This window comes from Garra rufa, chromosome 16, assembly GCF_049309525.1.
Source record: "Garra rufa chromosome 16, GarRuf1.0, whole genome shotgun sequence".
In the NCBI taxonomy this organism is placed as follows: Eukaryota; Metazoa; Chordata; class Actinopteri; order Cypriniformes; family Cyprinidae; genus Garra; species Garra rufa.
Genome location: NC_133376.1, coordinates 26,541,629 through 26,559,414, shown reverse-complemented (window position 1 = coordinate 26,559,414; position 17,786 = coordinate 26,541,629). Strand labels below are relative to the sequence as shown.

Below are 17,786 nucleotides of genomic sequence, written 5' to 3'. Positions count from 1 at the left end.
AGAGTAACAAAATTTATGCCAAATTATTAACAATGTTTTCAATGTTTCTTGAACACCACATCAGCATATTAAAATGATTTGTCACTATAGACACAGGAATAAAATATACAGTTGAAGTCAAAAGTTTACATACACCAAAATGTAAATTATTTACTAAAATAAGAGGGATCATACAAAATACATGTTATTTTTAATTTAGTACTGACCTGAATGAGATATTTCACGTAAGACATTTACGTATTGTCCACCAGAGAAAATAATACTTGAATTTGTAAAATGGTCCCTGTTCAAAAGTTTACATACACTTGATTCTTAAAGCTGTGTTGTTACCTGAATGATTCACAGCTGTTTTTTTCTTTGTTGTTGTTTTTTTAGTGATAGTTGTTAATGAGTCCCTTGTTTGCCCTTAACAGTTAAACTGCCTGCTGTTCTTCAGAAAAGTCCTTCAATCCTTGAACCTTTTCCAACAATGACGGTATGATTTTAAAGATTCATCTTTTCACACTGAGGACAACTGAGGGACTCATATGCAACTATTACAGAAGGTTCAAACGCTCACTATTGCTTCAGAAGGAAAAATAATGCATTAAGAGCTGGAGAATTTGAAGATCAGGGTAAATTCAACTTATTTTTTCTTCTGGGGAACATGTAAGTATCTCCTGTAGCTTCTGAAGGGCAGTACTAAATGAAAAAAAATATGATATTTAAGCAAAATAATAAAAATGTACACATCTCCATTCTGTTCAAAAGTTTACACCCCTGGCTCTTAATGCATCATGTTTCCTTCTCAAGCATCAGTGAGCATTTGAACCTTCTGTAATAATTGTAAATGAGTCCCTCAGTTGTGTGTTAAAAGATGGATCTCAAAATCATAGTCATTGTTGGAAAGGGTTTAAATACAAAAAAATGGTGAAAAAAAAAAACAAGAATCTGTGGGACCTGAAGGACTTTTCCGAAGAACAGTAAGCCAACAAAAACACCTGTGGAGCAAAAACTTTTAAACAGGGTAATTTTTATAAATTCAAGTATTATTTTTGAATACTTTTTAGTGATAGTTGTTCATTAGTCCATTGTTTGTCCTGAACAGTTAAACTGCCTGCTGTTGCTCGGAAAAATCCTTCAGGTCCCACAAATTCTTTGGTTGTCCAGCATTTTTGTGTATTTGAGCCCTTAACAACAATGACTGTATGATTTTGAGATCCATCTTTTCACAATGAGGACAACTGAGGAACTCAAATGCAAATATTACAGAAGGTTCAAACACTCATTGATTCTCCAGAAGGAAAAAAACATGCATTAAGAGCATTAAACTTTTGAACAGAATGGTGTGTAAATTTTTCTTATTTTGCCTAAATGTCATATTTTTTTTTATTTAGTACTGCCTTTCAAAAGCTACAGAAGATAGTTAGATGTTTCCCAGAAGACAAAATAAATAAAATTTACCCTGATCTTCAAATTCAAAAAGTTTTCACCCCCAGCTCCCCCAACAATGGACTCATGAACAACTATCACTAAACAAAAAAACACAGCTGTGGATCATTCAGGTAACAACACAATATTAAGAATCAAGAGGATGTAAACTTTTGAACAGGGTCAATTTTATAAATCCAACAATTTTTTTCCCTTGTGGACTATATGTAAACATATTTTTATGTGTCTGGCCAGTACTAAATAAAAAATAACATGAATTTTGTATGATCCCACCTATTTTTGCTAAAATAATAAACATTTTGCAGATTCTGCAAGGTGTATGTAACCTTTTTGACTTCAACTGTATTTTAAAATATATTCAATACAAAATTGTCATTTAAAATTTGAATAATATTTTACAATATTACTGTTTTTACTGTATTTTTATCTAACCAACCCCAAACTTTTGGTAGTGTACACTGTAAAAAAAAAAAAAAAAAAAAAAAAAAATCGTAAAAAAACGGTCACATGACTGGCAGCTATGGCTGCCAAACAAAAACCGTAATATTACAGTAAAATATCTTAATTGAAATAAAGTGCAAAAACAATAATTTTACAGAAATTTTCATTAAAGGTTTTACAGATTTTTTCTTGTTTCAATTAGGATATTTTACTTTAATTTTCCGGTTTTTGTTTGGCAGCCATAGCTGCCAGTCACTTGACCGTTTTTTTTACGGGACCTTTTTTACAGTGTAGGTACCATGTGACCATGATTACTTTATAGCCCCAGAAAAAGAATGCCCTGACAAAACTCCAAAATAACTACTATGATACAATTAAATGCTTTTATAGGATTTATAGAATTTATAGGGTTGGTTAAAGCTACTTTTGAATAGCCATCAGTGGAGAAAGAGGCATTTTGATGGTGTGATTTCAGCATTGACCAGCAGGGGTCATAGTAACTAGGCCATGCTAACCAGCCAAACCTTGACCCTTTGGTCAAGACATAATTCAGCTTTGCTCTTTTCTCTTCAGTGGCTCTTCCGCAACCTTTAGATGTCTCAAGAGAACCCACCCTTAAACCTATTTGGCTAATTTCTCAAAAATGTGATGAAATGTTGCAGGACCGGTGCCCTAACCTTTGTTTACTCGTATGAAAGGCACGCTTTGCTTGAGCAGTCAAGATGGCCAATTAAAGCGGTCTACTTGCACCGCTGGCCCTCGTTTTAATTTTAGACCCGAACAGCATCCTCCACCGCTTGAGTCATGCAGGCTGTCCTCCTAGTCATCATTAGTTTAGCGTGATTTGAGGGAAAGGGGGCCGGAGCAAAGAATCTGTCTCAAAGGCGCAAAGAGTGAAGCTTTTAATCAGGCGGAACTGGAACCGCTACAGGTCAGCGCCGTGTCACTTCCCAACAAACAAGAAATGGCAACCAAAAATGACTTCTAATAAAACAAGAGCAGCGGGATGAAAAAAAGAAGGCTGAGAGGGAGAGCAAATGGAAGAGAAAGAGGGGAATCTAATATAAATGATAGCAGCTCAGACAATAGCCTCAGGATTCTACATCAAGCTTAACTAATGTGCAATTAAGCTTTAGACTGGGAAAAAATCACCTTGTAAAAATATTTGTCATGTGAGCCGTTTCTCTGGTCTCTGCGCTAATTAACAAGGGAACGTAGCAGAGTTTGTTTGTACTTCTATTTACACATAACTACAAGCACAACAAATATACCTCATGTGATTACATTACCCAAAGATGCTTTCTAGATCTCAATTAGATCAAACTGACATACAATAGCTATCATTAAGCAATAATAATTTACTTAACAGCTCATGAACTGCAGAACTAACAAATTAAGTACACTAATATCAGTTGTATAATTAGTTGTATAATGGGTGACAGGGTGGATGCACCACAGCCTACTTTAATGCGCCCGGAGGATTGAATAACACGTCAGTCTTTCCTTAGACCAACACAGCAGACAGACTTTAAAGTCATCTTAAAGTCAGATATATTTTTGTACTCTTACTGCTGTACAAATTAAAATGCAACACCACCAGTGCCTGCAGAAAAGGGCTTTTTTTTTTTTCCACCGCTAGGGAAGAAATAAGTGTGTTTCACAAGAAGGTACAGCTATGGTCTTTAAGAGAGGTCAAATTAAATATTTTAGCCATGGTCAGCAGTTAGTCCTCTGTTCCCTGTGGAGAGAGAGTGAAATGATCCAAGGCAATAGCATAAAGCAGAGACTCCAGCTTTATCTTGCCTGAGCTGTGAGAAGGAGACTTTGCATGCCTGTATGCGCAATAAACTGACAAACAGAAATGTGTTTGGAGGGTACGGAAAGAATCGGGTCAGTTTCAATCAAGTCAAATGGGTTGAAAGCAATACTTTTAATACTTTCCTCTTGATCCCCACATACAAACATTGATCCTAAGTGTTTTGTTATACTAGTAGTTTTATTATTAGAAAAGGGAAAAAAAATCAATGCATAAAATAGACTTGAAAAATATGGAACTGTACAAACCCCTCAAACTGCTGACACTCACTCATGAGGTTTAGTTAAACAGAGACTGACAAAGAAACATCATTCATGTTAAAGCATAAATGTGGTTATTTATTATAATGGGTTTGTGTGATGATTGTTTAACGATTCAGATTATTTAAAAGTTAAAGCTGGTTGTATAATTGTTGTTAAACAAAAACAGCTGTTCAACTTTTATCCTTAAATATCATTAAAAAATGTGTAATAAAAGTATCAGCATGCAAGATCATTTCCAAATCTGACCGCTGGTGCAATGCAGTGTATAGAGTTGTGAGAAGATTTAACACAAAATTAAAGGGTTCACCCAGAAGGAAAATTCTGTCATTAATTATTCACCCTTGTGTCGTTCAAAAGCCGTAAGACCTTTGTTCGTCTTCAGAACACAAATTAAGATATTTTTGATGAAATCCAAGAGCTTTCTGACCCTGCATAGACAGCAACGCAACTACCACGTTCAAGGCCCAGAAAGGTAGTAACGACATTGTTAAAATAGTCCATGTGACATCAGTGGTTATGTATTCTATTTTTGTAAGAAAACAAAAATCTTTAAGTAAACTTTATCCAACAATTTCTTCCCTGTAGAACCCGGATGAGCTACACCTTGTTTACAAGCAGCATCATGGTTTTGTTGTGAATCAAAGACTGACACGGAAGAGAAGAAATTGTTGAATAAAGTAGGTTTTTTTTTCTTTGTGCACAAAAAGTATTATTGTAGCTTCATAAAATTAAGGTTGAACCACTGATGTCACATAGACTATTTTAACAATGTCCTTACTACCTTTCTGGGTCTTAAACATGGTAGCTGTGTTGCTGTTTATGGAGGGTCAGAAAGCTCTCGGATTTCATCAATAATATCTTAATTCGTGTTTCGAAGATGACCGTAGGTCTTACAGGTTTGGAACGACATGAGGGTGAGTAATTAATGACAGAATTTTCATTTTTGGGTGATTGCTTCATCTGCTGATCCAGGTACTGAAGCTACTGGAACTTATTTCTGTGTTTTAATATACTAAAATATAATGTTTACTATTATATAATATACTAATAATTTAGATAGCTGTGATTGCCAAAACTAGCCTTCATAGTATTGGTGTCAGATCATCTATCCACATCTATGACCCAGTAAACTTTTGTGTGGGCATTAAAATGTACGTTCTTTTCGCAGGTGAGTGAGACTGGTGAAGTGGATATGCAGATGGTGGACTCTCAGATATGGATCCCTGCTGAAGAGCCAATCTCCAACAAAACATTCCTGTTGAATTCCAAGATCTGGGAGATTTGCCAAGACCTGCCCGTCCACTGGATCCACCCATCTCCTCTCAGAGGTTACAAACAGGGCTTCACCGCCTCAAAATCCAATTCAACCCTAGTAATAAGGTTTCAAAATAGCCTAAGAGTCAAGTCTGTAATTTATTTTGCTCTCCACTGTTTGCTTGTACTTGCCTTCAATAGGCAAAAAAAACACTGGTTAAAGCTTTAGAAATGTCCTAAGCTATCACTGTTTAACTATACTTTTTAACTAACTTTTACAATGCACCATGTTTAAACAACATCTTTGCCACAAACCAACTTCTGTTTTTCCAAATGAGGGCATTATTTTACTAGAGGGCTTTATGATCTTAAAGAAGATCAAAGAGGCCTTTCATGATATCAGTTTTTTAGTAGCAAGTTTTTGACGTTGCTGTCTTTCCCTCTGATGCAGATGCTGAGTTCCATGATGTAGAGGATGTGGAGGAGTCCCCAGAGCTGGAGGCGAGAGGTCCACGTCAGGCCCGCGACGTCATGGACCAGTTACCAGTAAACGACTATGTAAGTATGAGCCGAAAGACGAGTTCAGACTGCGGTTGAGCCGCATAGTCATGCTCTCTTTCTTGGTATAAATCGTTCATTAATCGAAGTTCCCTTTCCGAACTTAAAACAGACCATGTGGACCACAGGGTATTGAAATTGCTCTATATATCTGCTTAAATCAGGCCAGTTCACTTAAGACTCCCTTAATGTCTTACAGCTAATGGAGAGGGATATTTAGCCTTCAAAGGAAGCAAGTTTGCCTTGCACGATTTTTCCTTGCCTCTCTTATGTAGTTAGTTATGTACAAAGACAGCCTCCCAAGGTCACTCATTAATGAATAGATAAATGTATTAATCATGCTTTAATTATCAAGGCATGCAGAATCAGGCGGCCAAAGAGTGTCCTTTATTGCGTTCATGAAGTGAAGCATATGTTCAGTGATTAATTATCCTGAAGTCGCACGCACTAATGCTTCGCACACCTACGATATACACCTCCCCAACTAGCGTGCGACTTCTAGCCTCCAAGCACAGGGATGAGAAGACGGAGAAAAGAAAGAACTTTGGGGTGGGGGAAAAAAGGCACATTTATCTGCAGAGGCCCAGGAACGTCTTGCCTGCCCACCTCATCCAGCAACACGGGCCGCGACGTACCGTATAATTAAAGCAGACCCAGATGAAACCACCTTTCCCTTTTGAAATCCTCTCCTTCTATCAGCTGGTTAATACACACCAATCCAGCCAATTCCAAGGCTAAGCACAGGCGGGCTGTGTTTGTGGGCAGAGCGATAACAAAGGCTTTTGTGAACGTCAGAGGGGATGTGGCTCCCGGTAATTGGAGTCTGGAGTCATGTAGATGCTGCTGGGAAGCCAGATATCCCAGACCTTTCAGAGGATCCTAGACGCAAACCCTTCTTTAGCTCTCCCACCGGCAGACGTCTGCAGCTGGAGGAGGGAATTCATATTTTGCTACAGGTCTCTTCCTGTTGTGCACTTTTTATAAATAATCATCAAAGTTCCTGTGACAGAAGGCCTGAGATATACGAGGCTGACCTTTCCCCAGTCCTGCCACGCTGATGCGTTGTGTGCCAGCACAGCTCTGGATATCTTTCAAACTGAATAACTATCATCTGGCTGCGCTGAGAAATTGCATCATGGTCCTTGACCTACATTGGGAGGATAAGCCTCTGATGATTGGGTCCGGTTGAATCTCAGGCTCGTGTGCCTGCCGCAGTTGTTGATGGTAGGCATCGTGACCCCGCGTCCTAGCAGAAAAGCATTCTGGATTGCAGATTGCTGATTGAACCTGCCTGCCCACGTCCGGCTGAACTTAAGATGCTCTGTCCAGTCAAGGACCCAATGAAGGATACTAAAATGCTTTGTTTTAACTATCTTGGTAAATTAATGTGGTAACATGTACAGTACAGATCTTTTATGAGGAAATAAAATTAAATAACAGGCTCATGTGTAATGATTCGATACAGCCATTTTTGTGGATGCCACAAAATAAGTGCTCTATGGAAGCCCATTTCTGCCACTGAATAAAAAATTAAAAAAGGTTATTGCAATTTGTTATCTCACAATTCTGACTTTCTTTTTCTCAGAATTGCGTGATACAAGACTTTTTCCCCATACTTGCAAGATATAAACTCGCAGTTATGAGAAATAAAGTCAGAATTACGTGATATAAACTCACAATCCTGAGAATAAAGTCGCAATTGCATGATATAAACTCGCAATTCTGAGAAATGCAGTCAGAACTGTGTGATATAAACTCGCAATTCTGTGTACGCCAATCTTTTTTTCACCTCAGAACTGGACTTTATAACTCGAAAATGTGAGTTTATGTCTCACAATTCTGAGGAAAAAAAAGTCAGAACTGTGAGATACAAACTCGCAATTGCAAGAAAAAAAAAACGTACGAATTGTGGGATACAAAGTCGCAATTGCAAGTAAAAAGACCAGAATTGCGAGTTTATATCTCGCAATTCTGACTTTATATCTAGCAATTCTGACTTTATAACTCGCAATTGAACATTTATATCTCATGTTCTGAGAAAAAAAGTCACAATTGTGGGATGTAAACTCGCAATTGCGAGGAGAAAAAAGTCAAAATTGTGAGCTAAAATGTCACACTAACCTTTTTCAATTTTCTAAAATAAAACTGTCCAACAGCAACACCTGCAGGTAAAATTAGAAAAGGAGTCCACATCTCTCTCTGTTGAGGGGTAATTAAGAATGAATGGGGGAAAGTCATGTGAGATGAGGCAATGCTCTCATATGATGGATACGTCTTGTTACGTTCGGCTGTGATGCGATAAATCCCACCTCGTGTTCACACGTGTTCTGCATTCGCGAATCAGTCAGAATGAACAACTTAATGGCGTTGTTGGAAAGACAAATTTTAAAATTGAAATTTATTTTTTGTTTTGCGAAAGTATTCAATTTTTTCATGTTTTTTGTTGCAGCCTTATGTTAAACTGCTTTAAATAACTTTTCCCCCACATCAGTCTACACTCCATACACCATAATGACAGACTTATGACAAGCAAATGTACTAAAAACAAAACTGAAATAAGTACATTTCATAAGTATTCATACCCTTATCAGGAACAGTTTAAATTTAGCTCAGGAGCATTCATATTGCTTGTAGATGTTACTACATTTCAAGTGGAGTTAACCTGGATCAAATTCATTTAAATGAATATGATTTGGAAAGGCACACACCTCTCAATAAAAGGTCTAACAACTCAAAATGCACATCAGAGCAAAATCCATGCCCTGAGGTCAAAAGAACTGCCTGCAGAGCTCAGAGACAGAATTGCGTCAAGGCACAGATCTTGGGTAGAGTTCAGAAAAAAATCTGCTGCATTGAAGGTTCACAGAAGCATGTAGCCTTCATTATCCATAATGGAAAAAGTTTGGAATAAACTCTGCGTCTGTGACCAGTGTTTACAGAGCTCTGATGGCTGATGATCCCAAAATAACATTATTATAAAAAACAGCTCAACATCAGTTCATAAATAAAATATATAATCGTTTAAATAAAATATACATTTTAAATTGTTACTGCCTCGAGTTATTGTTTTGGAATAAATGTAAGATGCTTAAAAGCACTAAACTAGTAGTGTAAGTAATGTTTATTTAACCAAGAAAATGTGACTGGGACCTGAATTTACATTTAATGAAAACAATATGAGGACTGTCCTCCTCATTTCAGAACACCACTGCACCCCACATATTATCCTATAACTACACTAATGTTCAAAAGTTTGAAGATGGCAAATCTCATACTTGATAAAAACATAAAAATACAGTCATATTTTGATATTTATTACTAACTCAAAATTAAACTTTAAAAACGAAATTATTCCTGTGGTGGCAAAGCCATTATTACTCCAATCTGCAAAAAAAAAAAAATATTATTATTATTACAATATTCTAAAATTATTCTATAAAATTATTATTTAGAACAATATTCTAAATTATTATCAGTGTTGAAAACTGTTGTGCTGCTTGATATTTTCATGGGAACCATTATTTCTGATCAATGTATTGCAACATGCTACATTGCTGAATAGAGTAAAAATAAATAAATAAAAAAACTTACTGACCCCAGACAACAACAGTACACACAGGAAATACAAATAAATCGGAAATAATTCAATAAAACAACTTTCTTCATTCTTGAGTGTAATCGTACAAGCATAACGCTGCAGTCCTCCGCAGTTGTTCGCATTAACGTTTCGATGAATGTTCAGCTTCGACGATAATTAAATTCCACCATACAATGAATACAAATAGCTTACTTTGTTGTAAACAGCACGTGTGGATTGGATTCGTAAGTAAGTAACCTGTAAAAGAGGACTTTCTCCATCATTTACTGATACAGACAGGTCCTCCACAAGAGACTTTTTTGTGTTTGTGTGCACTCTGATCAGTTCCAATCTGCTCCAGATGTCCCAATCAGTTTTCAGAACAGAACAAAATGAAGCATGTATAAATGTCAAACTAAATAAAATGCTTTTAAATAAATAAACAAATAGCGTGTTAAACGTATTTAATCACGTTTGAGACGGTAATGAGTTAACTTTGACAGTTCTGAAAAAAAATAATTTGGTGCATGAAGAATTTTACTCAATGTATTTTATAATCAATCAAACTCTTTTGGGAAACACGGTCTCTCTAGTGTCTTGATTAGCATTAAGATAGTGTGAAGTTTAAGATAATTTATCCCCTCAGTAATCGTGGTTTATGAAGTAAATCCACAGGGTGTCAAGTTGAGAATCAACTGTATGATGTGCCACGCCATAATAAATGAGGAGTTTTCGTACTTCCTTACATTAAATGCTACTACATCACGCTTTACGGGCTGCAACACTAAACATAACAGAGAACATGACAGGCTTTGTAAGGCTAATACAAAATGTTACAGTCAGCTATAGGCACCTGTTCTTAATTACTCTTACTAGTTTATGCATGACTGACATCATGTCCCAGAGTACTTCACTTCCTCTCGCTGACACATAAAGTCTCGAACATGAAGTTATTAACACTCACTTTCTCATTGCAGCAGGATAATCAGTTTGATTAATATACCTCCGCGGAACAATACCATTCATAGTCTGTTTGTTTTATCCTAATCACACATCATTTCACTCGACAACAAAAAAATCTCTTATTTTCCCAACTAACATCCACCTTTCATGCTGGCAGGGGGCTTTTCTGTGAATGTCTGATAAAGCAAACAGTGCTACACTGACAGGCTTTGTGCCGTTTCCAAAATGAATTGTTGTCTCAACACTCTTGACCCTAAACCTGACAAACATTATGAATCAGTAATTGTCTTTGTGCATTTGTGAGAGTAATAAATCAAAGAGTACAAGCATCACCCTGCTTTCTGTTGCACTAGTCTAATCATTAGGAGAATGCAATTTTCACTCCATTCATCATTGCATAGTGAGCTCATGAAAACTCATACATGCTCCGTTTATGGAGAACATAATGAGAGATGGGACTCCAGAGGAGAAATGCACGTTATTATGCATCTTCACACGCTCAGGCACATTATAATTCACCGCGCTTCATCTCAAGCCCAAAAAGATCAATAATGATAATAATATACCTGTTTATACAATGCAAACACAGCAAATGACCGTTTTTAGATGCCATTTCCATCCGGGCAACACACTTAAAGCGATTTTCTCCCCTCACGTCCATTTGCGTCATTTCCCAACAGGAAGTCTGAAACGTTGCCAGACAACCTGGAGAGATACGGCTTCATCTGCCAATCTAATGCAGATCAGCCGAGGTGACTAGGTCCATGACAGTGTTTTTAACGTCATATTGTCTGCGTCGTAAGCTTGGGGAGATCGAAACGCAGTCAAATGAAACAGCGCGAGTCGAGGGTGCTATCTGCTCCAACAGTTACGGGAGATAGAAAGTTAAGTGGCACTTCTCGGAACCCATCTCGTTGTAGCGGCTGATCAAAGGCATGGCACTCAGCCCTGGGTAATCTGGAGAGGGCACGCGCACACGATCACAATGGAGAGGGCCAAGGGCCATTAATTCTACCCAATTTACCTTTCACTCCGCTTTCATTTAGCCCTTACACCAATTCACACCCTGCCTGCGAGAGCAAATAAACCGATCCTTGTTGGGCGATCATTACCCGGCTAATTGCTGTATGAACGTGCCATTCGCTTCATGCCAAAGTCAAAGGAGGGCATGAAAGTGCACGGGGGAGGGTTCTCATTTCTGAGCCGAAATGAGGCCGGGGTCGCTGCTCGGACCGAGGCGCCGGTGCTGTGCTTTTACGGGAGTAGGAGGGCTGGGATGAAAGAAATAGTGTAATTATCTCGGTGGCTGGCAGTGTCAAACTCGCTGTGACTGAGAGCGGACAGGCAGCGGGGTTAAGGGACTTGAATCGGAGATGCTAAAGCCAAGCGATGCCACCGGCAGCGTAATGGAAAGGTCAAGGGCATTATATCATATCTGATACTCTGGCTTGGCATATCAAAACCATCTACTTTAAATGCCACTCTGATCCTTGTGACATATCTGAGCATGACAGGGTTTTTTGTCATCGCGTGTCTACACCCTATAATCACTCTTCATTCCCCCTTCAGAGCGCTGCACCATTTTATTGCTTAAAATCAAGCCATCAGTCATGCGCCCTGTGGTGAGATTGCAGGTATTGTTTGGCTGTGCTTCTGACCCTGTTGACTCACTCTCTTCGCAGAGAGAAATCGGGCTGGAGCTGGACAACAGCCTAGATGAGCAGGGCTACTGCTGCCAGTACTGTCGCCGGGGGTACCGTTACTGTCGGCGATACCACGAGCCCCTGGGCGGCTTTTGGCCGTATCCCTACTATTACCAGGGAGGACGGGTCATCTGTCAGATTGTCATGCCCTGCAACTGGTGGATAGCAAGAATGCTGGGACGAATTTGAAGATGCTGGAGGGAACCAACGGTGCTATGCTGCTCAGGGGTACGCGTAGTCCAGCTATATTTGTGCGAAATGTCACATAACACGCTCAAAACTTTTTTTATTCTTTGTGTAAAAAAGAAATCTGTTAAAGTAAGGCAAAACATTAGCTCATCTGTCATAATTATTTTTTATATTATATATGGGTAGTTGATGGATAACATAATCAATGTTTGTTTGTTTACCAAATTTTTAATTTTTACTAACCATGTTAGTATGGGGGAATGTCAGTATCATAATCCATAAAAGTTTTAATTATTATATAAAACATTTTAACTTGACATGTACATGAAATGTAAAATACATTCAGGTGATACATTACAAAATATTGCACTCTCTGACAGTATTATAAAAAATCCAAAAATTCCAACAGGAAATTTTAAACAGTTAAAGGAACTTGACATGAGATTCATAAGAAGCTGCTTTACTCATCAGTAGAAATCCATATGTAAAGACCTGGTCAAACTAAGGATAATAACTATAAAAGTAGCAATAAAGTTCTAAAAAATCATTCTCCATATTAAAGGATTAGTTGACTCAAAAATAAAAATTCTGTCATTAATTACTCACCCTCATGTCGTTTCAAACCCATAAGACCTTTGTTCATCTTCGGAACACAAATTAAGTTGATGAAATCTGAGAGCTTTCTGACCCTGCATAGACAGCAAGGGTCCTTTCACATTCAAGTCCAGAAATGTTAAAAGGACATTGTTAAAATAGTCCACCTGGCATTAGTGGTTAACCGTAATTTCTTATGAAGCTACGGAATTACAGAGAGTACCACTCTCTGTAATGGTGGAGGACTGTCCCAGGAGAGAAGAAATTGAATAAAGTTGTCTTTTTTTTTTTTCTTTTCACACAAAAAGTAGTCTCGTAGCTTCATAAAATTAACAAATGTGCACTTAGAATAAAAAGACGATATCGTCTGCTGGTGTGGATGCTAATACAGTTATTGTTCTTGGTGTGTGAACAGGCCTCAAGTGTAAACACCTAGTGTGGACAACTTGGTAATAATTGTATTTTTAAACTAGGGTTTAGTTCATATAATTTGCCCATTCTTTCTGCTAATAACAATATAACAAGGATTTTAAGTTAAACTATATATAAATGCATTAGGTGCTGTTTTTCACAATTTCACCTTTTTGCCTTCAACACTCCTTCTCAGACTGATTTTCAACATTGCTTGTAATTATTATGCATGTCATTTTTATTAGCATATTAATTTTGAAACCACATGGAATATTAGTCTCTCAATTAATATGGTTATAAAAACTGTTATTATATAATTAACTTTTTAAAACCGTGCTCTCATGTCACAACGCAAGAAGTATTTCATGTCTACTACCCATATGTGTGAATATATACGTCTACATGTATATATATTCTTACAAACATGGCTGCTTCTGTACGACTTGTGATTTTCAATGAACGGTGTCTTTATCTGTCCTTGCCCTATGCTTATACTGATATAGTTGCATGGAAATGGTCAGTTACTGTAGTCTACACATTCAATGCAGACCTTTCGAAACAATGGGAACATGTAGGTAGAGACATTATAACTCATATTGATTTAATTTGATTTTGCGTGTTTGTGTGTGAAGTTCTGCATGACATGACCCTTTATCAGGGCCCTTTTTTGTCTTGTTTATAGTGGATGAGAGGCATTATAAGGAACCATGTTAACATAAATACATTTGCATGTTTATCTTATGAACTATTGTTTGTAATGTATTTACGCTTAAGCAAGTCCCTCTAGAACTTTGAAAATTAGCCTTTTAAAAGCTGTTATGTGAATTTAATGTGGTGTAGAACTGCACTGTACACATATCACACGGCTGTATTTAAGTAGTGACATTGCTAGCACCATAATTGCAGGTCTAGGACTGTTCAATCAATTCTTTCATCCAAGCAAATGCCTGCTCTATAAATTGCATTTATGTAATCTAATGCTCCTTTGTGTTTTTCTAGCAACATCTTTCTGAATTAAACTGGTAAAAGTATTATTGTCTGCTACCAATTCATGTGCTAAGAGACCTAATATGTGTATGCCTTCGGGTTTTTCAGTTTGTTTTCATTGGTAGACAAACTCAATGACCTTGACATTATTAGCACTGCTATGCTTTTCCAGTTGAGCTCCAATAAGACCAGACACATGACTGAGCTTTATGAAATCTAATAAGACAGACACAGTATATTATTTTAAATTATCATAAGGAAGACCTTAAAAGACATTACACTGAAAGCATACAAAATGCATCTATTCTGAGAACAAACAAACAAAAGAGCAAAACACAGGGCTTTCATCTTGAAACAAAAGATGCCACATTTGTGACAAACAACCACGCAAAGCCACAAAGCATTCCATGGAGGAAGCAAGTAAAACTCACCTTGATGTTTATCTCTTTCACATCCATGGTCAGTTGTCTAAATGTGATCTTCATCAGCCGTATCTTTTCTCAAAACACTTCTTTCGTCTGCAATACCGAGATCTAATTCACTAGAAGCCTCAGGAAAATGATCAAAGCACAAACTCAAAATACCCCACAGAAAGCTTATTATATTGGATCCTGTTTCTTTTATCACAATACCTGGAATCATATGAGACAGCAGCACTTATCTTGATGCGATACTACAGAAAGTCACCTCAAATGTTAATAGAGCCATTGCATAGTAGGGAAAATATCAGTAATTGTAAGAATATTTTAATGTATGTAATATTAACAATTTCAGCTACATATTTCTTATTACATGTATTACTGTGTATGCTCATACGACTTAATATCCTACAAATAAAAAACCTACTTATTCACCCTCATGTTGTTCAAAACCTGTATGGCAAAGCCTGGAAGAATGTCTAAGTTTCTCTTATCTATAAGGTGAAAAAGGACAAAGTGCACTATAAAAACATCATAAATGACATGGAAAAGGTTCTAAGCAACATTATAATTCATTTCATTTTTAGTATGACACAGGACTAGAAGCATGAGTGGTATAAAAACATTAATGTCATTGAAAATTTACAATGTCACTGCGCCTTATGATATGCCATATCCATACGCACCTTTGTGTTTTCATTTCTATTTCTAGACACACGCTGGTGTGTTTATATACATGTCAACTATGACAGATAACATATGTTGTATACTTCATGTATATATTAACCTGTTAAGGCTAAGGTAGAAAAAAAAAAAAAACACAGCAGTGATTCATATGCACATAAACCGACCCAGATCCATACTAAGACGTGTCTAACGATTTCAGATTTAAAACAACCTAACAGTGCCTATTTTCATTTGTGAAAGCTCAGAGCTGCTTGTATTTCATTGCCGAGACCGAGACGCAGTAAGATTGAGAGTGAGCCTGCAGCAACAGTGACTGCATGAGACTGAGGGCGAAAATTCAGTAAATCTGGAGCTCTGCAAGGAGGCAGGATGACTGCAGACTGCACAGGTACGCATGTGAATTAATTCCTTTTGTTAGCACATCAAAAGTGCATTGTAATTTACCTCCAAGCTGTTTGTTTTAGTTCCCAGGATTTAACTCGCCGGTTCGTGTACGTGGAGCAGGTAGTCTGTGTTTTACAGGCAGGCTTTCTGCTTTAAAGCAGTACACGATGTACAAGAAGAGAGAGCAAATTGCTTGTTAAATGTATTTCGCTGAGGTGTGTCACTACTGCCCTCCAGTGGTGCCCTGTAGTCGATATAACTATATCATTGTGTATTAGCCAGGTTATCTACAATACCTTCAAAGACATTCCTACCTCTTTCTAGAAGTTTAGGCTGGTGTAGTAGGACTCTGCCGAAATAGGCTACATGATTTAAAATCAGGCTTCTTTGCTTATGTTGGTTCATAACATATGGATAATGAAAGGTAAATGCCGCGTCCTGCTCCAGGTACATAAACATCTTCGCCATCTTTTAAGGGTCAACGGGACACCTGTTTGAATGTGACAGCGGAGATGTTTGAACGCGACTTTCGTGTAAAATAGTTTATCACATAATACATTTACTGCTTTGATGCTAATCACTCAATATAAATATGAAAAAATGCTGTTTTGTAAAAGAATTGCCCGACACATAGTAGGACGCCACGGTCATTTCAATATATGAAAACTGCCAATCCTAGTAACCTTAATTGTTGCAAAGAATAATCAAATGTAAATTATGAATACTGTATTGTAATTATTGAATCTTAGTTGGTACTTAATGATAGCCTATATTTAAAAAAATGCTATGATGAAACTATATATTAAGATTTGAATAGAGGGTTTGCACTTACGTCAAGATTTAGCCAGTTACCCGGATGTGCAGACATATTAGTAATACTCGGATGTAAACAACAACATGAATTGCACAGTTAATGTACTACTGAATACTTTGTTCTCCTAATTTATGCTGTCTAAATCATAGGAAAAAATGTGTGGAAGCTGCTTAATATTTCACCTACCTGACCGGAAATGATAAGAACAAACACGAATGTTGTAAAGATTCTTGCCCTGGAAATCCTGGTTTAATTGGCCAACCACAAACGCCTTTTTGTTCCTCAGACAGTTTTTTGCACTCTTCTCCTTGATTTGTTATAAGTTTTGGCAGTCTGTAGTACTCCAAATGTTTTTCCCAGTCCGACCGATTAGTACAGCTCAAAACATGACAATAATTCACCATTTTCAGCAGCAATAATCAGCAAATTAAGCTTGTTACATTTGGTTCAGTGGCATTGTTTAAGTTCCATGCCGGCAATATGGCCGATTGATGACGAGTTGTGACACATCTTTTAGAAATTTAAAATTTGAATACAATAAATATTAATATTTATATTTATACTACAGGGCCGTTGAATGCTTGAATCTGATTGGCTGACAAACGTTCTAGAGGTGTGCATTATTTTCAGGGAAACGCACGGCGAACGTAGTTCCAGGCAGCTTTTGACCGCAGTACATGTCTATATCACTTCGCCACACGATTTCAGTTATTTCAAAGGTCCTTACAGCCCAAAACAGCAAAATAACCAAAAACCACAATGACACTGGCCAAACTAATAAATACAGTAAACAACAGGATAAAAACGACAGATTATGTCCATGTTTTTCCCACAATATTACGTTTTATTATGTACAGAGAGCACTAACTCTATTTCTCTCGCTGTTTCTCTCACTCTCTCACACACACACACACACATACAGTTAGCACTCGCGCTAATGTTGTTAGCACTGCTCTGACGATTAACAACTTAAAAACTACATGCAGTTCTCACAAGCGAGGTAACAACGGCGTGGTCTTGAAGAAAATGAACTTAAAGTTTAACTGTTAGTAGAGACGATGCTGCCAGTCACCTTTGAGAGACACATATTAAGTTCATGCACTTAGTATCTCTCTCCCTCTCTCTTTCTGTCTGTCTGTTAGTCTGTCTAAACTTCATTATTAACTGCATCAGTTTGCTATCAACGACTCAAGCGTTGTTACTAGGTCTAAAATGACGTTTTGGAACTAGCAACGAAGCTGTTAGATGAGCTGCGTAAGAAATGAATCCTACTCACAATAGCGTTTTAAAGATAA

The 17,786-nt window shown here is 37.3% G+C and overlaps 1 protein-coding gene across 1 annotated transcript in view; it reads left to right on the top strand.

Annotated features, from left to right (window-relative positions):
- The window catches only part of tnmd (tenomodulin), a 43,783-nt gene extending 29,552 nt beyond the window's left edge, over positions 1–14,231 (top strand). Inside the window, exons 5-7 of the mRNA XM_073820689.1 lie at positions 5,120–5,279; positions 5,657–5,763; positions 11,986–14,231. Of these exons, the coding sequence (XP_073676790.1) occupies positions 5,120–5,279; positions 5,657–5,763; positions 11,986–12,195 (477 nt within the window). The 3' untranslated portion in view covers positions 12,196–14,231. The remainder of the gene's footprint in view (positions 1–5,119; positions 5,280–5,656; positions 5,764–11,985) is intronic.
- Positions 14,232–17,786: the final 3,555 nt, after the last annotated feature.